This window comes from Syngnathus leptorhynchus, chromosome 13 (genome assembly GCF_054491065.1).
Source record: "Syngnathus leptorhynchus isolate UIUO chromosome 13, UIUO_Slep, whole genome shotgun sequence".
Taxonomy (NCBI): domain Eukaryota; kingdom Metazoa; phylum Chordata; class Actinopteri; order Syngnathiformes; family Syngnathidae; genus Syngnathus; species Syngnathus leptorhynchus.
This window is the reverse complement of record NC_141207.1, coordinates 9427370-9452099: the sequence shown is the minus strand read 5'-3', so window position 1 is coordinate 9452099 and position 24730 is coordinate 9427370. Positions and strand designations below refer to the sequence as shown.

General features: G+C 40.5%; 4 protein-coding genes across 6 annotated transcripts; 2 read left to right on the top strand and 2 right to left on the bottom strand.

Moving 5' to 3' along the window:
• The first annotated feature begins 506 nt into the window (after positions 1-506).
• dazap1 (DAZ associated protein 1) lies at positions 507-10774 on the top strand. Of its 2 annotated transcripts, none has more exons than XM_085928959.1 (12): positions 507-940; positions 2155-2195; positions 3008-3174; positions 3416-3481; positions 4114-4218; positions 4397-4445; positions 6644-6726; positions 8682-8829; positions 8941-8973; positions 9072-9221; positions 9346-9510; positions 9933-10774. In XM_085928959.1, exons 1-12 carry the CDS (start codon positions 912-914, stop codon positions 10097-10099), a joined length of 1203 nt encoding a protein of 400 aa, XP_085785085.1. In that variant the 5' UTR covers positions 507-911; the 3' UTR covers positions 10100-10774. The 2 variants fall into 2 exon arrangements, with proteins under 2 accessions (XP_085785085.1, XP_085785084.1); XM_085928958.1 differs by having other exon boundaries at positions 508-940; positions 4111-4218.
• A 139-nt stretch (positions 10775-10913) lies between these two features.
• Positions 10914-17133, top strand: LOC147047590 (dipeptidyl peptidase 9-like). 2 transcript variants are annotated; one of them, XM_085928916.1, is made up of 21 exons: positions 10914-11131; positions 12060-12150; positions 12370-12614; positions 12730-12848; positions 12928-13101; positions 13191-13359; positions 13432-13542; positions 13638-13766; positions 13948-14009; positions 14121-14221; positions 14286-14463; positions 14537-14696; positions 14782-14861; positions 14955-15125; positions 15196-15331; positions 15422-15567; positions 15644-15790; positions 15856-16008; positions 16068-16210; positions 16378-16489; positions 16609-17133. In XM_085928916.1, the coding sequence occupies exons 2-21, from the start codon at positions 12095-12097 to the stop codon at positions 16699-16701; spliced, it is 2685 nt and encodes an 894-aa protein (XP_085785042.1). In that variant the 5' UTR covers positions 10914-11131; positions 12060-12094; the 3' UTR covers positions 16702-17133. The 2 variants fall into 2 exon arrangements, with proteins under 2 accessions (XP_085785042.1, XP_085785041.1); XM_085928915.1 differs by having other exon boundaries at positions 10914-11158.
• A 1505-nt stretch (positions 17134-18638) lies between these two features.
• LOC147047589 (uncharacterized) lies at positions 18639-21007 on the bottom strand. Its single transcript, XM_085928934.1, has one exon. The coding sequence runs from the start codon at positions 20997-20999 to the stop codon at positions 18927-18929; it is 2073 nt and encodes a 690-aa protein (XP_085785060.1). The 5' UTR covers positions 21000-21007; the 3' UTR covers positions 18639-18926.
• Positions 21008-21940: 933 nt separating this feature from the next.
• LOC147047588 (angiopoietin-related protein 4-like) lies at positions 21941-23411 on the bottom strand. The gene is made up of 4 exons (XM_085928989.1): positions 22944-23411; positions 22759-22869; positions 22601-22688; positions 21941-22384 (listed from the first exon to the last, which is right to left on the bottom strand). The coding sequence occupies exons 1-4, from the start codon at positions 23376-23378 to the stop codon at positions 22344-22346; spliced, it is 675 nt and encodes a 224-aa protein (XP_085785115.1). The 5' UTR covers positions 23379-23411; the 3' UTR covers positions 21941-22343.
• Positions 23412-24730: the final 1319 nt, after the last annotated feature.

The following is a 24730-nucleotide window of genomic DNA, read 5'->3' as shown; positions in this document are numbered from 1 at the left end:
ACAAGCATCGACAGCAACTGCGGTTTTCATGTTGTGACATTCTAGTTTGGTTGAAATTGGCAAAATCAAATGTACTCATCAGCTATTGTAGCTATGGGTACTTGTGTCACAAAAGCTGGCCTTTTGTGTGAGGATTTCAGGGTCTCTAGGGCAATTCTCTTAACATTTAGAGAATGTAGGGGTCTCAAATGATTCCCCCCTATTAAGTATTGTGAATTCCTGAGAATAAAGCCACCCCCTTGAAATGATGCCAACGTGGCTCTGTCTTCAAGAATGTGGCGAAAGAGACGGTGAGATATTGTGCAGTAATTATAAATGACTTTAAATTGCATTAAGGTGGGTTACATGTTTTATTTATTTCTCGTTTAATTTGTCAAATGCATGAAGTAATGCATACAGGTTTAATGTCATTTAGGTTGAGTTTAACAAAATGAGATTGCTTGTTTGATTTGAACAACTTGAGCCACAAGACGGCAGCACATTCTCTATTTGTCTTCATGGAAGGTCAAAGGTCGCCATGATGCACGTAAACCTAATATAGTGTGCGTAAATATAAATGGACATCCCTTTATTCAAAAACCAGAATACTTAAACCATTGATGCTGCACGTGAAAAAAAATAGACAATTTAAGTGAGGAGGTAGTATTTGCAATGGTTATTTCTTTGGATGAATTTCTTCGGGCTGCTGCGGTGCGGTGCGGTGCGGGTGCGGTGCGGTGGTGGTCGCGGTGCAGTGTTCCTTTAAAGGCGGGTGCACACTGTGGTGTCGTCATTGCGCAGAGCAGTTTTGAACCAAAAAGCGGAGTGACCTTCCTTGCTTCGCTCTCAGTGTGAGAGGGGCAGCAGTCAAGCGAGAAGCCGGCGGCCACACAGCTCACGCAGCTCCCCCTCCCTCCGCTCCAAACTCAGAAATGAACAACTTAATCGGCGATGAAATCGGGTAAGTGTCTTCCTACCAAGCGACGTTTCCGAAATTCTTCATCTTATTTGGAATCGAACTTGCACTGTTCCCTTTTGACAGCTAGCATTTGCTAACGAGCTAGGTTAGCTCCAGTAAGTTAGCGAGAGCGTTAGCACCTGCAAATAAGGGCAAAAAAGTGACATTTATTGTGGAAATTCGCCATTACGCCAGCTTGAGTACAAACGTCCGACGTTGACCTTGGCTTCAACCCCATTTTTTATTGGGGAAATGTGGCAAATAATCTCGCTATTCACTTATGCCGGTTGTGTTTTTCTCCGGGTTCGAAGCATCTGCGCTAACCAAGCTAACATTTGCCAGTGAAGCACAAGTCAGACTAGACTGACTTGGCCAAGAGGACACTTAGCGGGCACCGCGGGACTGTTTGAGATGATTTCCCCGGCTAGTCGTCCGTCCACCTTTCACACGATGAAATGGAAGCAGGATGATCAAGTGCTTGTTAAGTGTCAGCGTCCATCCGTGCTCAGACTACAGACTGGATACATCCGGCTGCAGCCTGTGCCATTGTAGCCTCACAATTTGCTGTTAAGTGGAGGGTGAAAACGAGCATACTTGGATAAATGAATGATGACACAAGCATGTGAGATGAAATAAATCAGAAACTGGTGCTTAAATCACCACATGTACTTCCAGTGGTCACCTGATCTGTCTAATTGACTGCACTTTGTTTACATCTGTCTACTGTATAATTAGTGAATGTGTACATGCGTGTACTTTACTGTTTCCCATGTGTAATTGGCAGAGTATACTAATGTATCTGACTGGAGAAGTGTAACAATGATCGAGTATTTGATCATTAATGAGACTTGATTTATCTTTACTTGTTAATTGCCGACTAAGATGATAATAAATTGCAGGCAGCAATTTTTTATTTCCACGGTTTCCGCCTATGTACCGTTTACATCAATCTACCTGACTTGAGTGCACTCATGTACTTGACTGCACTTTGACGTCTGACTGTATACCAATGTAGGATATACTGTTTGCAGTCGTATACCTGACAGTGTACTCGTCTACCTAAGTGTGTACAAATGGCTTCATTAGCGTTTACATTGGTGTAGCTGTTTTTTATGCACTTAAACCGGTGTGTCTGACTCTTTCCACCTTTGTAACTGCATGTGTGTTCTCTTTCCATCTGTGAACTTGTAATGGTCCTTTCATTTCTGTTTATGTAGAAAATTATTTGTTGGTGGGCTGGACTGGAGCACCACACAAGGTAAGTATCATAACTCTCATATCATTCTTGCTTTTTAATTATTATTATTTTTTTTTCTCCGGTAGCCTTAAAATCTACACCCAATAGCGTGACAGCTTTGTTGAATACGCAAGCATTCCTGTTGAAATAATCATCAGCCGGAATAGGTGTGTTACTAAATACAATCTCATTTCGGTAACGCTCCGACGACCGTGACGTTAACGTATTGAACGCGGTTTGCTCATCATTGGAATATTTTCCCCCCCCCCAGCACTTTAAATTGTCTTCTTCAGTGAGCATTTAGCATGAGAACATTTGGAGTGTTTGGAATCTTGCTCCTTTTACATGACTGAACGTGACTTTGGTGTTGTTACACAACCTTCTCCGAGATGGTCTAGCCCGCGTCCCAACTCTTCACTGATGATTTGTGGTCTGACCACCGTGTAACTTTGGACTCGTGTGTCTTAATGGCACTGTAGCATAAAGATTACAAGCACAGCAGTGTGGAACTCAGCTTGTTCCCTTGGCATTGACCGCAGGGCTTCCCGGCAATGAGAAAAGCAATTACAGACTCCTCATTTGTTGAAACTTGCTCACTTGGACTCAGTGGGCGTGCGCCGGCATCTCGGGGCTGCGGCGCTATGAAAGTTGACATGGGGCCAGTCCTTTAGGAATCATTTTTAAAAGATGTTCATTTGTGTTTTCCAAGCTCAATTTTTCACTTGGAATGAATGTGTCCGCCCGCCCCTCGTGTCTTTTCTAGCTGTTTCACGTTGGCAGTGTTGCTATGATGATTGAATCATTCTTTTGTTTTTCTTTTTATCTTCCCTCAGAAACCCTGAGAAACTACTTTTCACAATATGGGGAAGTGGTAGATTGTGTTATAATGAAGGACAAAACCACTAATCAGTCACGAGGCTTTGGTTTTGTCAAATTCAAAGACCCCAATTGTGTACGGACGGTGCTGGAGACAAAGCCGCATAATTTAGACGGCAGAAATGTAAGTGTGAAACAATACACGTGCATATTTGTGCAGTTAAGCCAAGAAAGCGTTGAAGTGATGTACATGCATGCTACTTGCAAAAAAAAAAAAACGATTATTGGTTTGCTGAGCAAGACTTACCTGTTTAAAGTCAAATTTGGCAGTTCACGTTGCAATTGTGACTGAACGCAGTAGCCAAGCATTTATTCAGATAAACATTTGACGTCGGTGGGTAAACATTTCCGCTCTATGCCGTCAGATTGACCCGAAGCCATGCACTCCTCGTGGAATGCAACCTGAAAAGACTCGAACTAAGGAAGGCTGGGTGAGTAGAATGTGACTTTTTTTTTTTTTTTTTCCTTGCCAGACAGTGCTAGGTGTAATAATTGCTCACTAAGCAAATAACCAACCAATGGAACAAAACACCACTGCTTTAATATTTTTTCCTGAATCTATATATTTTATATATTTTTTAATTATTGTTTTTACAAATGATATATATTTTTTTACAAATGATTGACCAATATGAAGTGTTGAAAATGGCTTGCACTCTTTGACATTACTTTTTTTTTTTTTTTCTGAAAAGTGCTGGTTTTGTAAGGGATCTGCCCGACACTAGAAAAACACCGAGACTGCGTTTATGGATAAAGCAATCCCGATAATCAAAAGACGTATTTGACGGAGGTCTTTCTTGCGGGAGCAGCCTCGAGCCTTTCCAGTCGGAGTGTCGTGCAATGCGACTGCAAAGAGAGTGAGCGGAGGAAGCCGTCCGTGTTCCCTGATCTGTGGAGACTAGTGTTTGCGTTGACATGACATGTTAAGAATTATACCCCAGGGCAAGAGGAGAACCTAATTTCTTCTGCAGCGCCTGAATAGATGATGGCTAAGCGGCCTTTCCCCCAGGGATATCCTTTAACAGACACTGTAATCCATACACTCCTTGTTTTCTTTCAGAAGGGCAGCAAAGCCGATAGCAATAAATCGAAGAAGATATTTGTAGGTGGAATTCCCCATAACTGTGGCGAACCTGAACTCAGGGACTATTTCAATAGGTTTGGCGTGGTGAGTATTGTCACTTGGCTTGATGACTCTTTGGACAAATGAATTCAAATTTTAAAAAAAATAAAAATCACATTTTATGGAATAGGAAAGAGCAAATGGACTTTTTTCAGAATTGAGATAAACAAAAGACCCCGTCTGCGTTTCTAAATGGCCATTGTTTCCCTTTGTCCAATTCAAGGTCACAGAGGTGGTAATGATCTATGATGCGGAGAAGCAGAGGCCCCGAGGTAAAAGCTGATCCCGTTTTCAATCCCACCCTCCCTTCCTCCCGCCTGCCCGCCCTCCCTCAATACCTTACCATCTTAAATCTAATGACAAACTATTCTGGCCCAAAGAGAAACAGACCATTCAACTGTGGAAATGACATTTAATCACTGCAGCGCTCCATTTGAGGTCATACCAAGCGATCCTAGCGTGCGCTAAATAGACAGTACAACTTCTGTCGTGTCAAGATAACAATCTAGAGTTTTGATACCTCATTTTGAGGATATTAGAAAGATTCATTGTGTGACTTTTTTTTAATTGCGAGACAAAAAAAAATCAGAAATGCAAAAATTTAATAGCTAGTAGTTAGCAGATGCTTTGGGAGGAAAAGCATCCACTAAAATCGGGAGACAGTAGAGGCAGCCAGATGGTCAACGTGCAAAAGAGAGAGAGAGAGAGAGAGAGAGAGAACAGTTTGAGTTCCAAAGGCGATTTGACCTTCAAAGATGCCTCAATGATTGTGTATTTCACAAGAACAAGGGTTGATGTGTGACATAAAAACAAAGAAAGGCCTCCTTATGAACTGCCTGAAAGTAGAAGTAACATAATTGCATGTATAGTGATGCCTCACTGGAAATCAGAGCAGCCACCGGCAATGCTGGTGTCAGCTCGGGTGGGCCCAGTCACCTCCAGTCACATCTGTTCCATCGACATTTGTCCTACATGGTAACGATGCCGCGGCCGGCGACCCACGACATGTTCTGTGTTGCTCTTCCTCCTTCACTCCATTCACCCTCTGTTGGGAGAAAGGGACTAGTTTGTCATTGGACTTTAACATGACCCAACGCACCAGTTAACACCATAGCACAATCGTTGTAAGCGTAACTTTAAAACGTGATGTATAATGTGGCATTAAGTTTTCTTCACCTTGAGTTTGCACATAAGTGATACGTCTTCCTTAAATGGCATATTATGTTTCCCCCCATATGTAGAAAAGTGAAGTATATTTGCAAGTGCGCCCTTTATATTTTCTTTTCCTCTGTGCTCCCCCCCCGCCCATCCCCGACCCTTCTCCTCGTGAATTGTTTGAATGTGATTAACTGTGTCTCTTAAGGTTTGTCTTTTCTCCTTTAGGTTACTGTGCATTGACTGGTACCACAGAGGTACAGGCCAAACTTTCGAAAAAGGCCCAAACGTTCAATTGGTTCTTGGGGTTTATACAAAGTCATAACTGTTATGAACATTTCGAGGATACTTTTCATTTTGTATAAATTTTGCATAAAATGATTGACAGTAGTTTTGAATAGCAAGTCCAAATGGAGATTGAGGACATTGACAGATGTTATTAATATCAATAGGCTACACAGCTTGGGGATACTTGGCTGAAGGTCTCTGAAATCTCTCTTGTCTCTTAGGATGTTTTAGCGAATTCAGGTTAGGTCCCCGAGTAGAGATGAGTACTCAGCCTAGTTCTGCCAAAGTGGAAAGTTGATCGAATTGAAAGTAGAAGTAGATCATTGTGGTATTTGGAAAAAATATTGTCTGAAAATCCATGTTATTGTTTTTACTCATTTGTCCTCAAGATTATATTTAAAACCTACATTCCTATAAATGAGCTTTTTTTTTTGTGTGTGTGTGTGTGTGTGTGTTTTCCTGGTGATCTTTGTATGTGCCCCATGAAAATTTCTTTTTGGAGACCAGTTCTGGCCTATATCTTTGTGTTACCATTTGCAGTGTTTTATTGTTGAATTTTTGGCTTATCCTGGCTGACTCAAAAGTCAAATCTCAAATTTGGGAAAGCTTGGAGAAAGCGCTAGGCATTCTACAGTTTGTGTTTCTCCATGTTTTTTTTGTAATGCATTAACAATGGCTGCCACAAGTATGTGCTCCGAAGCAAAATACCCGGGACCGTTCAAGGTGGGGTTTGGATGAAACCGCAGAAAATATAGCTTTTGACTTCTAATCGATTCACAAATATTTATTATCCGTCCTTCATGTCCAATGGTCACTTCATGGTCCAAATACTCCAGAGCAATGTTTCCAGGCTTTGTAGTCTTGGATTTTGTGTTGTATTTCCGCTTGTGCGACATCATCCAAACCCCAAGAGCCTCTCGCTCAATCTTGACAGATCCTCACTCTGCCGAATCCCGATACTGTTCTTCATCTTGTGTTGTCACAAACCCCCCCCTGCTACCTTGATTCACTCTTGGTCGTTGGCTAGGTTTTGGATTTATTACTTTCGAGGCCGAACAATCAGTGGACCAGGCTGTCAACATGCATTTTCACGACATCATGGGCAAAAAAGTGTGTAGTTGTAGTTTTATTTTAACCTTCAGATAAAACAGAGGCTTTGGCGACTGACTTTGTATTCGAGTGGAATGCAATGCTGTTGCATACAATTGGCTCATTTGACTCCCATTGCAATATGTTACAATCCGGCTTCTGAACACAAAAACATATTTTTTTGATACACTGTTAAACTTTGAATTTTGATATTTTAGGGCTTGTCGCCCAAGGCTCTGTTTAAAACTGACCACTCCTCTAGGTTGCAATGTCATTCTCAAAAATAATTCTCTTGTGAAAAAAATATAGATATTTGTAAGCCTACATAATTATAATTGAAAAAAAAAAAAAAAAATTCATTCACAGCTCAATGAATATGAATAGAATTGACCTAAAGGATTGGTCCAATCAGTTCTGTTTCTTTTTGTTTTTTGGATGTTTGGTTGGCAGGTCACTTCCACGTCAACATGTCTTCTTTTACGTTAAAAAAAAAAAAAAAAATCAGTGACCTCAATCAAAGAATCTCCATACTGTGTCCATCCGCTTTACAGTCTCTAAAATCACACTTGAAAAAATAAAAATAGACATAATTTCATAGCGTGTGCCAGGGTTGTTTAGCGGGCATAAGTAATCCGATTACAGCAAGGGAAAAGTAAATTATTCATCACGGCACAATGTTAAACCATTATATGCACTGCGTCGATTTCCACTTAAACGTGGCAATTGACTCGATTTAGTTTTTTTTTTTAAATTATTCTTAAAATAATGACTCTCAGGATACCTTGATTAAAATGTGTCTTTCTCATTATATTGAGGCTGCATCCAATCTCAATTGGGTAATGGATTTAGCTCAACCTGTAAACGCTCCAGTTAAGACACCCCCCTTGACTTTGCCCTGATTTTTTTTTTTTTTTTTTTTTTCAGCAGGCATCAAGCCTCAACTTAATCCATTGTTCTTGACATTACCTTACACCGGGACTTGAGGGAGCTCGGGGGGAGGTATGAGTTACAAAATTAGAAAATGGAACACATCAAACTGAGTTACAAATCCCAGTTCTGCTGTTGGGGACTTTCCAGAAGTCACGGTATCCATCACACCAAGCTGTGATGCCCACGGGAGAAAGCGCTCCGCTAGCTGTCGGCGGCGGCAGGGGCCCACTCCCCGACTTGCGCCTAATTGGGTCGACAGCGATAAAAGAGAGACTTGCCGACAACACCTTTAAAGCTGGGTAGAATTTGTGATTCATTTTCTTCCTGCAAGGTGACCCCAATAACTCAAGCCCTCAGTCTATTTCTGGTTGGCTCCCCCTTAGTCTCTGCCCGCTTTCCTTCAGCTGGTTAACTGCTTGTTGCTGTGCCTCGTCACACAGCAAGTTAGAAATGGAACGCAAATAAGCCCAAGATCGTTAGTCTCGGAACAAACGGATGAGTTTTAAGTCACGTTTTCCACAGAATTGACACAGTATGAAGATTCAGTTTTATACTGGAAAAAAAAAACTCGTTTTTTTTTCTCTTTCTTTCTGCATGTTTACCTTGTATTTGATTAGAATTGAGATGCAATTTTCTCTTGACATCCATCCCCCTTAAAACGTATTCCAAATAGAATAAATTGAGATTCTTCATATACTTTAGATGCAGAAAGGTAAGTTGTAATTTTATATTAGAATGTACAGTTATTTTTGTAGAAGGCAGTTCATTGAATATATAAAAAAAAAAATCTATGTTTCTCAGGTACATTCAATTTTCAGATCAAGACAGCTCTACAATATTTGCATTTTTTTTTTTAAAAATCCAATTTGATTTGTAGTACCTGATACACATAGCTGTACTTGTCTCCTGGATACACAATCATTTTTGATTAAGTGAAACTTTCGAAATTGGCCCCAAACAAGATTAGGACAGGTCTGACTAGGTGGGGGACTTGCCGGACCATTTGCAGGCGTTACCAAATGTGTCCTCCTTGTCTCTTTGTCCAGGTTGAAGTAAAGAAAGCAGAACCTCGTGACAATAAAGCTCCTGGCCAGCTCGGCCCAGGCCAGTGGGCACCCAGAAGCATCTTGAGTGCAGCTAATGGTTGGCCAGCACAGCCTGTCCACGGTTGGCAACAGCCTTATGGGCCACAAGGTGAGTTCTGGGAGTTTTTAAAAAGCTCAACTGGACCTTGAGCATGTCTACTTTTCACATGACATTTTTGCCCTTTGTCTAAAGCGTTGTACTATTATTTTGTCCTTGAAGGCATTTGGGTTTCCACTACTGGCCCACCTATAGGTATGCTCTCAACTCGACCAAATCTTTTCTCCATATAATAATAACAACTTTGATTGAAGGCATTTATGACGGGAAAATTATGTCCTCTAATTGCTCAGGTGGTTATGGACCGCCATTAACAGCGGGCCGGGGAACCCCGACACAGCCCGCTTCACCTTTCAGTGCGTTCCTGGTCACCACCCCAGCAGGCAGTTTTGCTGCAGCTCAGGGCTACCCGGCGCAGGGCTTCAGCACAGCACCTCAATTTGGTGAGTGGCAAGCACAGACTTTACAGGAAGAAAGTGGAGAAGTGCATGAAAGACAAAAGTATAAAGTGTCATCCAATTATGAATGGAGAAAAGTCATTAAGAGTGTCATTGTATTGTGTAACAGGTTACACTTTTGGCACTCCTCAAGCAGAACAGTATGTTCAGCAGGTTCCTCCTCCACCTACGACTCCCGGAAGTGCAACATTGGGCTTTGCTCCTACCACTACACCAACTCAGGACTTGAGCAAAGCTTCCTCTGGGCAGCCCGACTTTCCGTATAGCCAATATGGTAAGAAACGTCTTTCTCTCTTTTTTTTAAATTTGTTTTGCACCTAAGCACAGCCCAGGCCTCAGGGTAAATGTAGGTCCTTACCTCCTTTTAATGCAAATGCATTCTTGACACTGTTGGAATGAGGTTTCTCCAGCAAAGCTGTTGTGTAAAAAGCAAATTGGTTGGGATGATTTTTTTCCACTTTGAAAGTTTGTGTCATCATTATATTTCACATGAGGCAGCATGGTCGAGGTGTCGTTTTGCACATCTGATACGGTTGTGCAGGTCGCCCTCTACCGTTTATCTTATGTCACTGTCCTTTTTTATCTCATAGGCTACAGCTTTTGGTGAAACTTAATTCTCAAATGACACCAGCAAATGCAAGGAAATGAGTCACTCTGTCCCAGTCGTGTGTCCTGAAATGTTGTCATCCAACGCAGGCTACGCTCAGGACCTGACTGCGTACAGCCACACCTTTGCAGATCCAAGTCAGACAACGGCCTCGTATGGCTCAGCGCAGCCGGCTGCTGCTCCACAGCCTGTGGCCAACACGTTTGGAAGAGGGCAAAACCACAACGTACAAGGCTTCCACCCGTATCGACGTTGACTGGCACTTTGGGACAGGCATTATGTAAAAAATTTTGATTCTAAGGGGGCGTGGGCCAAAGGAGTCAGGTAAATGCGTGTTGGATTGTTGTTTGGGTTACTTTAAATGCACATTGTGAAATGGAAACCTCCATGTAAGTAGGTCTTCCAATTTGGTCAAGAGAGTTGTACAAATATTTTTCTTTACCTAATTTATGGAAAATTCATGATGAAACTCAAAAGATGCTTTTATCTCCAATACTTCAACAATGTTTTATAGTAGAACTAAAACTACTTTGCAATAATTTTGATTGTTGTTGAACACTAGCACATAGACTATATGAAAAGAGACTTACATATAAATATGTATATTTATGGTTGACACAAATGAAAACAGGGTTTTGCATTTCCCCAGCTTTAAATTCTAGGGAAATTGTTTTTATTTGGTCACTGTTGTTTACGTTCTGAGCCTTTCAAGTTTGTTTGAAATTGAGATTATAGATATATATTATACACAAACTGTGCAATTTTTTAAAAAGGAATTTTGTACTCAAATGTACACTTTGCTTGTTTTTTTTTAATTTTATTTAAAGATGTAGACTTCCCTCAGGTGGCTGTTTTGGGTGCGTTATGCACTTATGCAAAAAGGACAAATTATTAAAAAAATCGTTACACGGATGTCTTTTCCCTTAATTTGTTTTGGATAGTAATAATTATTTTTAGTTTGGTAAGTAAACACTATTTGAATATTGTCATTTCCTTGACTATTTTGATTTAATTTGAAGAGTGTCGATGAGTTGTCAATTGTGGGCTCTTGTCTTCCGGCAACATATGATTTTGTCACATCCGGGTATTGACATCGGATGACACGTCTTCACTCCATGACTGACTTCTAACAACTCAGCCAAGCTAGAAGTTATCAAAACAAAAACAAAAAGCTGAAAAATATCTCCCCACCCCTAAATGCAGACTTGCTGAGTGAGAGTCCTGCTTTTAATGTCCGCTACATGACGACCAAAGTTACGTCAGCGAACTTACTCGTGCTTTCTATGACGTGAGTCGTCAACTAAAGTCAATTAAGGTCGGTGTGTGTGTATGCGACTCAAACCCTAAATGTGTTCGTTAAACTGGTTAAATTGGTGTTGTTTTGGTCAATTCACAAGGTAGCCTGTTGTAGCTAGCTGGGGGGCGGGGACACACGGCAAACTCATCCTATGTTTTTGTCAAAGTTTAAGTACTTTTTTTTAAATTGTCATTGCTAGGTATCGATAAATCCATCAATTTGTTATGTATACTGCCCCGACATATGTTTACATGTTGAGAATAATTGTCAACTTTGCCCAAGTGGAGGATTCAAAATCACACAAGTCTACTACAACAAAGTTTTAAAAAGTAAATACAATGAACCCTAGTCTAATATCAGAATTTGTAAATGCTAAGATGACTCCAACTTCAGATTTGAGCAACTTTTGTACACTGTCTTTATTTCCCCCAAGACTGCTAAATCATGATTTTGAGATATCTGACAACCAATGAACTTGTTGGAATTTGTATCTCCATCTATTCCCAAGCAACAGAACAGTTTGCAATACAGGCCACAGGGTTTAGTCAAATGTGCCACGAGTGTGTTATATTTGCCAGAGTACTGACACAGACGTGGAAGTGTCGCTGTCATACACTAGTCACAAAGTCAGACTCCAAAGCAAGATCACCTTGCTGTGGACATTTTGGGAAGAGCTTAGGCTGAAGAGTCGCAGCGCCAGGATGTTGCCGCACGTCGATATCTTTTCGGACTGGGCCCGTCATCACAGTAACGGAAACCGTTTACCTGTCGATAGCATGTGAGCTTAGATTAGATCAGATATCTTCTGTGTAATCTTTCAGTTAGACCAGGTTCTTGTCATGATGGTGGTTTAACATGGATTTTCATTTGACTTGATTTTTTTGGGGGGGTCATTTTGTGCTCACCTTCTATTCTTTAGGAAGCCAAAACTGGTTCAGGGCCATCCAGCGCTTCATGCACATCGTTAAGAGGCTGAAAACTGAAGACAAGAAAGAAGACAGACAGAGCAGGTATGGAAATGAAAATCTATCTTTTTTATTTTGTCAGTGAAAACGTGTGCTGTTTTTTTCCATTTACTTTTAATTATTTCGTTAGTTAATAACCTCGTTTGTACTTTTTTGTGGTCCAGAAATGTTACAACCATTTAACTTGGGAGATTCCACTACGACTGCATAAAATCTTCTCATTTTCTCTCAAACTCCGATTGTCATCCAAACATGTCTCTACAGAATTAGCGAAGCGCTGGCAAACATGCCGGTGTTGAACGAGCTCTCCGACAGCACAGAGGTTGTGGAGATGGAGGATGTGACGTCAAGCCTTTTCCAGGTGCAAAAGCATACGTGGGTCGAACTGCAAAAAATCATTCACGACCGCCGCCAGAATGTAGGCTTTCTCGTCAACAAGGCGCCGTACGACTTCCAGTTTGTCCAGATGGACGAGGCCGGCGGGCATTCCCATCGTATCTATTACCTCGGTAAGATGGAGAAAAGAATGGGCCTAATTACTGGTGTCACACTAGGCCACTAAAAAAAATGGCTTCAAATGGTCGTAGCAAAATTTCAGAGTTGCTTTGTTCCCTCGTTTGACAGGTATGCCTTACCACATTAGGGGCAGTCGGGAAAACGTCTTACTCTACTCTGACATTCCCAAGAAGGTACGCAAAGAGGCCCTTCCTCTGTCATGGAAGCATCTGCTGGATGACTTTGAGGTGAGCCTGTTTTTATTTTCATTCTTCTTTACTTCTAATTCTCCAAACAAACCGTGTGTCCTGTCTTCCATCCATTTAGGCCAGCCCTCACTCCGACGTTTTCTCAAGGGAAGAGGAGCTTCTGCGAGAGAGGAAGCGATTAGGGGTCTCTGGCATCATATCTTATGACTACCACCGATCAACGGGACTTTTCCTGTTCCAAGCCAACAGCAGGCTGTACTACTGCGTCGACGGTTCCGATAACGACTTCAACGTGAGTTCTTAAATTGTAAAATATTTCCAACACCATGTGGACCGATCAATTTTCTGTTTGAATTTACTTGTGGCTTTGTTTGCATGCAGCAAGAGCCAACGAAGCCTTGTGAGATTAAGAGTCAATGTTCAGGCACGCGCATGGATGCCAAAATCTGCCCGTGCGATTCAAACTTGATCACTTTTGTCCACAAAAATGACATTTGGCTGACCAGCATCAAGACGAGGGAAGAAAAGCGGCTCACCTTCTGCTGTAAAGGTCAGAAAGGAGATTTTTTTTCTAAAGCATTGCTTCAACGGTGCCTTTATTGTCTTTGAAATGTCATTTCAGGCCTTGATAAAGCAAACGCCGATGCCAAAACCGCCGGCGTGGCCTCTTTTGTCACTCAAGAGGAATTTGATCGTTTCACTGGATACTGGTGGTGTCCGGCAGCGGAAGATGGTGAGAAATATCTTGTCATAATTTGCAAGATATGTTTTTGTCAATCTATTTCATTGTTATGGTCTTCTTTCCCTGTGTTTTGATTGCTGTCTTAGGATCAGATGGTGGAAAAACATTGAGGATTTTGTATGAGGAAGTGGATGAATCAGAGGTTGACATTATCCACGTTCCATCTCCAGCTCTGGAGGAATGTAGTACCGATGTGTACCGATACCCACGCGCAGGTACTTCTGCGTTATATGTCCAAATCTGTGCAGAACGGTTTTGCAACTTTTATTTGGGCTTTCAACGATACCTAGGTTCTGATGTTATGAGGAGTCGCCCTATTTCATGAAGCTGTAATACGCATTTTACACCACAAGAGGGAGCAACTGCATTGAAGGGTTCTGAATTGCTTATTTCCAGGCAGCAAGAACCCGACCGTTACCCTGAAATTAGCTGAAATCAAGATAGACAATCTCGGCAATGTGAGTGTTTTACTCCTTTTGAAACGAGCGAACGGCTTCTGTTTTATTCTGTTTTGTTGTCGTCGTCATCCAATCCAATAAAAATGATCAATATTCTGCCTTCCTCTCTAGATTGTCAGCACACAGGAGAAAGAGTTGCTTGTGTCTTTCGCAAGCTTGTTCCCCGCTGCAGAATACATCACCCGAGCCGGATGGACTAAAGATGGTCGATAGTAAGTTAGTGGGGTGAAAAAGGAAAAAAAATGTGGTTACTCTTGTGACTCACTCTACTCTCAGTGCATGGGCAGCCCTGATGAACCGAAGGCAGCAGCATCTCCAATTGGTCCTGTTACCTTTGTCGCTCTTCATTCCTGTAAACCTGGACAACGCCAGCAGACTGGAGAACCTGGAGGCGGTCGGAGACACGGCTCAGCCACTCATCATTTACCAACAGAAGAGTGACATATGGATCAATGTACATGGACCCCTCCATCATATACAAAATAAGAAATGATAGAAAGCTGCAATTTGGTTGTTGTTGTTTTTAGGTCCACGATGTCTTCTACCCATTCAATCAAAGCAACGATGAGGAGCTCACATTTCTCACAGTCAACGAGTCCAAAACGGGTTTCTGCCACCTGTACAAGGTCACAACACTGTTGGAACGGGGCACTTACAACTGGACCAAAGACTACACACACTCTGAAGGTTACTCTGTGCTAAATCGAAATATTCACATCAGCATTTTCCATGTTAACTGATCCCCTCTGGTTTTATTCTTCACGATCACCAGATCATTTCAAATGTCCAATCAAGGAGGAGGTAGCGCTGACGAGCGGGGAGTGGGAGGTGTCGGCCAATCACGGCTCAAAGGTTTGCTTCTAATTGACGTATTTGTCACGTTATTAGCGTGAAAAACCATTCTGAGGATTTTCCCTCTTTTTTTCCCTCTTGTGTTTGATGCAGTCGTTGTCCGGCCCTCGGATTTGGGTGGATGAGACCAAAAAGCTGGTGTACTTCCAGGGAACAAAAGACTCGCCCCTCGAGCAACACTTATACGTCGTGAGCTACCAGTCACCGGGAGAAATCGTGCGACTCACCAAGCTTGGGTTCTCACACAGCTGCTCCGTGAGCCCTGTGCGTAATCGCGGCGCAACAAAACACACAAGTCAGTCAACTTGAAATGTGTTTTTGTTCATTTGTGCAGACATTTGACCTATTTGTGAGCCACTACAGCAGCATGACCAGCACACCTTGCGTGCACCTCTTCAAGCTGAACGGCTCAGACGGAAAGCCGTTGCACAAAGAGCCCGAGTTCCTGGCGAGTCTGATGGAGCCTTCTGGTACTGAATGACTTTTGTCAAATAGGTGAATTGGGAGCATTTTTGGTCTTGTGTTAAGACTTGATCATTCTCTCCTGGTTTTATTTTCAGATTACCCCCCTAATTACAGCCATCCTGAGATTTTTAGCTTCATGGGGAGATCTGGCTTTCGACTTTATGGCCTCTTGTACAAACCGCACGGTTTGGTTCCAGGAAGGAAACATCCTACCGTCGTCTTTGTCTATGGTGGTCCTCAGGTTTGACTTCTTCATTCAATGTATTTTTTTCTTTTGCTGAGTTTAACCATTTTTTCATGTTTTTTTTCCCCCTCAGGTCCAGTTGGTAAATAATTCGTATAAAGGCATCAAATACCAGATGATGAACAGTTTGGCATCTCTTGGTTACGTTGTGGTCATCATTGACGGGCGGGGCTCCTGTCAGCGAGGACTGGCGTTTGAAGGAGCTGTGAAGGACAAAATGGTATGGCTGTTCTTCACTCAAACTGAATTCATGGCAGAAATGTAACCCTTATTTTCCTTCACCAGGGTCAGGTGGAGATTGAAGACCAGGTGGAGGGTTTGCACTACATAGCGGAAAAGTATAAGTTTGTGGACTTGAAACGTGTCGCCATCCATGGCTGGTCCTATGGAGGCTTCCTCTCTCTCATGGGCCTCATTCACAGACCTGATATCTTCAAAGTAAGTTTTTCCTCATTTTCCTCTTGTCTTTGAAATGAATTCACAGAATATATTTTTAGGTTGCCATCGCAGGAGCTCCAGTCACCATGTGGACGGCTTATGACACGGGTTACACAGAGCGCTACTTGGATACCCCCGAAAACAACCAGAATGGCTACGACGCTTGCTCGGTTGCACTTCACGTCGACAAGTTCCCCAATGAGTAAGAGCGTTCATTTCAAAATGCACTCAATTTAGTTCACGCGACCACATTAGCATATGAACCAAAATGTCCCATCGTGATTGGTCACAAAAGAGTAACTTGTGTGGAGTTTGCCTGTTCTCCCCATGCCTGCGTGGGTCCTTTATGTATGTGAACCCCCCCCACAGACCAAACAGACTACTGATCCTGCATGGATTTCTTGACGAGAATGTTCACTTTTTTCACACCAACTTTCTGGTATCTCAACTCATCCGGGAAGGAAAACCCTACAGTCTTCAAGTAGGTCTCAAATGACGTCTTACTTTGACTTTGCTGTTCTAAAAATAGTAATACTAACTCAATTTAATCACAAATGGATTGACAGTTTTCACGGTTTTCTGTGTTTAAAATGTCTTTAGGTTTATCCCAACGAACGGCACAGCATCAAACGTCCAGAGTCTGGAGAACATTATGAAATCACGCTGGTGCACTTCCTCCAGGAGAACCTCTGATCTTTTTTTTTTTTTTCTCCCCCCACCCACACTTGTATGATGCGCACACGAGTCTGTTCCAACAGAGGGCGCTGCTGTGCATCTCTTTATGCACAAAAAGTCTTGAGCTACTAATGTTGTACTTTCTAGCCGAAAGTTTCTACTCTTATTTATATGCATATTTTCAACTTTTGGAAAGTACTTTTGAGTTATAGTCGACAACATTAGACATACTAGAGGTCCACCAGTCAAAATATTTTCTATTTTATTGTCCATTTTGCCTTTATAATTCAAATGAGCACTGTTGCACTGTCTTAGCTGGTAAGGAGCCTCACTAGCAACATTAATGACTTTTTTTTTTTTTTTTTAATCAACAAAGTCATTGAGGTTGTCTAAGTACTGTGCTATTTTGTCAAACTTTGATTTAAAAAAAAATCAATCTATTTGTGCAAAGGATATTGTTATTGTGGTGTTTTTTTCAAACATCAAAACACGCAACAGATATTCACCCACAACTCCTGTTTTGTGTGTTTCTGCCTTTCTGACACAGGTGCAAACACACAAAACGGGAATGGAAGGGCTCAAATATTGTGTTTATGTCTAAAAAGATCGAGTTGGCGTTTTGCATGGTGCAGACTATGTTTCTATTAACATGTCACATTTATGTTCAGTTATTCAAAAACGTTTTGTGTGCGTGTGTCTGTAAAAAAAAAAAAAAAAAAAAAAAAAAAAAAGTCAAAAGTTGCCTCTGGTACAATCGATAATTCTCCAGGAGTGGCTTTGAATGACTTCATACTGTGTAAAATCTCTTGAAAAGTATTAACGGCAGATTTATTTGCTTCCTGTCATTTGGAAAACATATATGGGAATGATTCTGATTCTGATTCATATCTTTATTTCGAACATCCAAAACAAAAAGAAAATTAAGCAAAACAGATAGCACTTGAAGTGCCATATATAAGTCCATACAACAAACAAAAAATAAACCAACAAACAGAAAGAATAATTATTTTAAATAAAATAAATAATAATAATAATACATAAATAAATAGACCAATAAAGAATGCTCGAAAAGGAGTAGGAGGAAGCATAGCTTTTTAGATTCCTACCCCTTTTTCACTTTATCCATTAAACCAGTGATTCAACATATACTGTAATTCTACCACAGAACGCAAGTAGACACACTTTCACACTTATTTTCTGTTTCATTTTTACTTGCATGTAGCCCTTTGGCACTTTTAGCCTTTGTACTCGCTAAACAACATATTTTTGTACATTCTTTTAAACTGGTGGATATTTGGACTTTGCTTGAGTTCCTCACTTAGATTGTTCCATAGTTTGACCCCGGTTATAGTGATACAAAAACGTTTTAAGGTTGTTCTTATGTTTAAGATTTTGAAATTGTGATGCCCCCTTAACTTATAACCTCCGTCCCGATTCCAAAATAAGTTTTGGATATTTTCTGGTAGTTGTTTTGCTTTCGCCCTATACATAATGATTGCTGTTTGATAAGATACTATGTCGGTGAATTTTAATAGTTTGGATTGTATGAAAAGTGGATTTGTGTGTTCTAAGTAGTTGACTTTATGAATAGTCCTTATTGCTCTTTTCTGCAGAATGATAAGTGGCTGTAGTGAAGTTTTATAAGTATTCCCCCAAACCTCAACACAGTAATGCAAATAGGGCAAGACAAGAGAACAGTAAAGTGTACGAAGTGAATGATAATCCAGTAATTCTTTTGCTTTGTATATAACTGCCATGCTTCTTGAAATTTTAGACTTTACGTGTTCGATGTGTGGCTTCCAACTCAGCCTGTCATCTATTATAACCCCAAGAAATTTGTTTTCCTGCACTCTTTCAATTTCAGTCCCATCTATTTCTATTCGTATCTTTTTGTTCTTTTTGCCAAATACCATAAACTTGGTCTTACTTACATTTAATGATAATTTGTTCCACATTTTGATTTTTTTCATTTCCTCATTCAACACTGATTCCACTTGTTGAATGTTGTCACCTGAACAAAAGATATTTGTGTCATCTGCAAAATTTACGAGTTTTAGTTCTTTAGAGACTTTGCACATGTCATTTATATACAAAATAAATAATTTAGGGCCTAAAACTGATCCTTGTGGAACACCACAGGCTATGTCCAAATATCCAGAGCAGTGATTACCCAACTTTACATATTGTTGCCGTTCTCGCAGATAATCTTTTATCCAGTCTAATACTAATCCCCTTATCCCATATTATTCTAATTTATTAAATAGTATTTCATGATTAATTGTGTCAAAAGCTTTTTTGAGGTCAATGAAAACTCCTACTGCATGTCGTTTGTTGTCTATTGCATCGGTGATTTCCTCGATTGATTCCATTAATGCCTGTGCTGTTGATCTGTTTACTCTAAAACCATATTGGTTCTCAGCAAATAATTTATATTTTTCCCAAAATCCATCCATTCTACTGTTAAAAAGCTTTTCCAATATTTTTGAGAGTTGTGGCAATATTGAGATAGGTCTGTAGTCTGTAAAGTTGTGTTTGCTACCAATTTTATAAAGAGGAATGACCTTAGCAATTTTCATCTTCTTTGGGAATGTACCAGTTAAAAATGACAAGTTACAGATGTACACAAGTGGCTTTGAAATCCCCTCAATGACTTGCTTAACTAACATCATATCAATCCCATTGCAGTCAGTAGATGTTTTATTTTTGCATTGTTTTACAGTGTTAATAATTTCATTTTCATCAACTGCCTTCAAAAACATTGAGTAAGGATTCCTTTCTATTAATTTATCTCTGTTGCCTGCATCTGGCGCTGGAATCGGTATGTTTTTTGCTATTTGAGGCCCAACATTTACAAAGAACTGATTAAAACTGTTTGCCACTTCTTCCATATTATAATTTTCAGTATCATTTATAACAAAATATTTAGGTAATTTGTGTTGTTCGGTACCGTCTCTAATAATGTGATTTAGGAGAGTCCATATCCCCTTGATATTATTTTTATTATCCTCTAATTTATTTTTATAATATTCTTTCTTACTTAATCTTATAATATTAGTTAATTTATTCTTATATCTCTTATATTTATTTTCAGCGCACTTTGTTCTCTGTTTTATGAAATTCCAAAAGAGTAAATTTTTCTTTTTACAGGCATTTACTAATCCTTTTGTCAACCATGGACTGTTCTTATATTTAGTTTTTTTATTATATTCCTTGATTGGACAATGCTTATTATATAATAAAGTGAATGTAGTCATCAATTTATGGTAAGCATTATTTACATCTTTTTCTTTATATATTGCATCCCAGTTCTGTTCCATTAATTCATGTTTTAGAGTACCAATTGTCTCATCTGTCCTAATTCTTCTTTGTTGCTTATACACCCCACTTTCAGATTTGAAATTATTATCATACACTGTGAACACTGGAAGGTGGTCAGTAATATCAGTAATTAATATCCCGCTTGTTGTCCTGTTTTCTATTATATTGGTGAATATGTTATCTATCAGAGTAGCACTCTGTGATGTTACTCTAGTAGGTCTAGTGATTGTAGGAAAGAGACTCATGCTATGCATTAAATTAAAAAAATTAGCAATATTTTGATGCTTGTTCGGATTTAATAGATCGATGTTATAATCCCTGCAAATAAAAATATTTTTGTTGCCTTTTTGTACAATCACACTTTCTATCCATTCTGTGAATGTCTCAATGCTAGAACCAGGAGCTCTATAGACGCAGCTTATAATAATGTCTTTTTTCTTTTCAACACAAATCTGTATCGTGAGACATTCAAGAAGATTGTCCACCACCTGTGTCATAGCCTCTACAATCTTGAATTTCATATTCAAATCAACATAAATTGCAACACCACCACCACCTTTACTTTGTCTGTTATTATGTAAGAATTCATAGCCTTCCATCTCAAAGTCCATTCCCTTCTCAGTCGTAATCCAGGTCTCAGAAATAGTAATTATATTAAATGGTTGTTTGAATGTGTTTAAGTAATCCCGAATGCTACTAAAATTTCTATATAGACTCCGGCTATTGAAATGAATAATAGATAGTTTATCTTTTGTTAAGATGTCCTTGTTGTACTGATCATTGCTGTAATAATAACATGTGTTGTTTGTGGTGGAAAAGAAATTATTGTCTGGGTCAATGTCCTGATCTATGTCCAGAGTGCTGCTTTCACTGTAATCAAACGTTAGTTGGAGTTGTTCATGTTCTTGTATCCACTGTGTTACATGTCCATTGTTGCTCGATGTAGGTTGAGTAGTGTCCCTGAGCATTATGTTTATGTTTTGTGTTGTTACCTCCATTCAGTTCCAAGTCCACTCCAGTTGATTTTCTATTGAGGATACTTATTCAAGCTTTTCCAGTTCTTCAATACTCCTCACCATCAGTATCTTGGCCTCTTCTGGTGATCCATTTAGTTTGATGTATATCTTACAATTTCTGGTCCATGTACTCTGTATTTTTCCCATTCTTCTCAAGTGACGTGCTTTCTTTGCAATATCCGCATTGGTCTTTGTCAAATGTTCATTTATGTAGATTTCTGTGCCTTTGAGCAACTTACCCTGCTTTAGAAGTGCAACTTTGTGCTTCCTGTTGACAAATTTCAGAATGACTGCTGGTTTGTCATTACTGTTTCTTCTGGGCAGTGGATGACATGCTTCAACCTGGTTGGAGTCCATAGTTATTCCTTTAGTTTGCAGAAACGCAGCTACCTGTTGCTCGGCTGAGCTTGCATCTTGCTCACAGCCATCGTTACCTGCCGTCACTGCCCTTGCATAAGATATAGGTTTAATTGCTATTCCCGTGATGACAATGTCATTTATTCTTGTATATTGTTCAATATCCGCTACCCGACTTTCAAGGTAGGCAAGCCGCTTGTCCTTCTCAGCATTGAGCATACGGAGCGTCTTTACCTCTTCCACCAGTGTCAAGATGTTTTTCTGCTGCATCCTCAAAGCAGAAACTTCTTCCGAAAGGAAGTCAAGTGACCTTTTTATGTCCTCGACCTCCTCCGTGGACATGGTTAGGTTTTTTTTCGGCCCCATATTGCTCACGTTAGTCGCAGCTATCTATTTGACAGCTCAATCAGCTGGTGAAAACACTCACGCTTGAACGGGAGATCGTTTTTGAAATGTAAACCAAGATATTGTTTTTAATCTTTTACTGAGCTTTGTTTTGCTGTTGGTGTTCATACTTTGTGTGGAATTTTTAGGTACCTGATCAGGACAGACACAAACTTCAAGAATATTTTGGAGATTTATTTTCACTCACTTCTTACAAAAGATATATTTGATGCAGTTAAAAAAAATACTAAAAAATAATTTGTTTTCAAAAGCCCTTATAAAGGGAATACTTAGAATTGTCAATGTGACAGAAATTCTGATAATTCAGTGCAAAAAAAACATGATAAATGTGCTTGCTGAGTTTGTCAGCCAGTTGTTCCAGTCTTAAGTTCTTCTCATCTTCCTTTGGTCTTCTGCTGCCTTTCATTATTGCCGCTTTATCGAAATGAGCTGTCCTCAGAAAAGTTGTTTTGTCTCTTGGTGTTGTTCCAAAACATCCTCCTCGGCTGATACTCGAGCCAGCCGGACCTTCCGGGATATTTGCGGTGAAGCTCGGCACAGTTGACATCCAGATCATTGTCGCGGTCAGCTTTGTTGAAAGGAAGAGCTTTCGGAATGCTTCCTCCCTGGACAGAGATAGATTGCATTGTCATTTTCCTGATCTTTGGACTGTCTGCAAACAACAAGTCCGGCTGTGTACTTTGAGTGGCAAAGGTTTTGTTTTGTTTTTAAATAGCTCATGCGTGACACAATCTTTACAGCACTGTCAAAGTTCAACGCATTGCCCGAGCTAGTTTTTTTGCGGAACTTTTGAACTTTATATAACAAAGTCATTGAATTACCTCTTTGGCCGTCAGTCGGCGCCGTATTTTCCGTCAGTGTCGTCTCCTCGTGCCTACGCCTGAGGAATCGGACTCCCCGGTGTGAAACCTGGAATCATGGAAATCTGTCAGTCGAGATGAACTGGTGCGTTTGTCTCTTAAGATGGAACGACGCTCACCTTTTTCTGCAGTGTCAGCAGGTGTAAGCTCTGCTTGTCCAGCTTGTCTTGTTGCTGCCTGATCTTGTCCACCATCTGGTCGATGCGTCTGTTCTGCACCGCCATGATTTTCTGGGAGCACAACTTTCTGTTAGATGTTTGTCGTCACTCTCAGCATTTGAAAAGTCAACTTTCTTTGAACTCACCTGGATAAAGGACATTGTCGAGTTGTCGCCTCTGTTGACATCTGTGGTCTCTTGAAGCGCTTCATCCACTTTCTCCTCGAGCGCGTTCATGCGGGAATGGAATTCCTCGGTCTGCTTCATCATCTCCTTAACCTCGGCACCCATCTTTTCCTTCTCTTCCCGTTCGGCCTTCACCACTTTGTCTTGCTCCCTCTGCATGCCCTCCAGCGCAACCATGGTGGCGTTGAAAGCTTTCAGACGGCTGGTGACGTCCCTCATCTGGGCTTTGGTCTTGTCTACGTGCTCCTTGAGACCTTGGCCCAGCTGAAGCAGGCCGTGGGCCACCACGTTGACGTCATCCCACGAGGCGTACTTGTCTCCGCTGTCCACAGGGAAAGCCGCCGCCGCGTTGAAGAGCAGCACGGGGACGAGGATGGCGGTCTGAAGCGTCTTCATCTTGGCTTTGTTTGGATTGTTGATCTTGGCGTGTGTGGTTTGCTGCAGAAGGAATTGTAAGGTTTTTATAGCTGAGCACTCCGGCCGAGGCTCGCTGTGATTGGCTGCAAGGCTTTGGAGGTGGAACACGGGGGATAGATAGTTTGGGGAGTGGAAACAGGTCACCGCTTGTAAAATGACGCAATCCAAGCACTTCATTTCTGGCTGCCATTCATGATTGTGGTAAAGGTTGTTGTTTTCTTCCAAATATTACAATCCGATTGGTTTTATGCAGTAGAAGGAATATTGCTTCTTAAAGATTATGCACATTTTTAAATGCTCAATTAACACTTTAATTAGGTTGTTGGGATTAGAATAAGAAAGACAGCTTCATTCATTTTTTAAAATTTGTCACAAAAAATACCAAATTAATTCATGGATGAATCAAATGACATAATATACATTCATCTATTTATTTATTTTTCACACCACTTGGCATAGGATGATGGGTATTATTAGTTACTATTACCTAAAATACATTTGCAGTCATATGAAAGAGTTTTCCAATTATCTATGAAATTCTTGGTGAAAATTCCCAATAAAGTGAAATATGACATATTTTGTCGGCGAGAAAAATAGTAAAATCTATTTTTGTGTTTGGTGCCAGTAGCTGCTATGAATCAGGAATGGTGGGGAGAAGTTGGTGAGAAGTAGGGGAAAGTTCACCCCGCCGGGCTCTTTACAGCCTGCCTCCCTCGCTCCTGCCTGCCTGCCTGACAGCAAAATCCCAAACACTGCTACATACGCACATGAAGCCAGACACCAGTCACGTTTTCCACGAAATGAAAACTAAAACACTTACGCTGTATTTAGGCAGATTCAAACTTGAATTTTTATCTTTTTTTTTTTTAATTAGTAAAATAAACAAACTTATAGTGCCTTAAAACATTTCAATTTGTGTCAAATTAATTCTAAATGCAAAAAAAACTGTAAAAAGTAGAATTAGAAGTTTTTAATGATTGAATGAATATATGATGAAAACAAAACAATGTTACCTATTTTAAAGCATACACATTGTAACTTTCTACATAGCTTTGTGTTTTTTCTCCCCCCCCCCCCCCCCTCCTGTCCATTCATTCAGAAGAACAATAAGTGAAATGTCAAGGACACGTTTATCCCCAGTGCTCACGCAGAGCACGTTTCCCTGCAGCAGCAGCAGCTGCTGCTCGGCACGTATCCCCCGTCCGCCGCCATCAATGTGAACACTGTTCCATTTGCACATGATGAAGGCCGGCTTGAGCATAGTCAGAAATCCAATTCAAAAAGCAGACATATGCACGTATTTTGTTCATATTTAAGATTTTATTTTACAT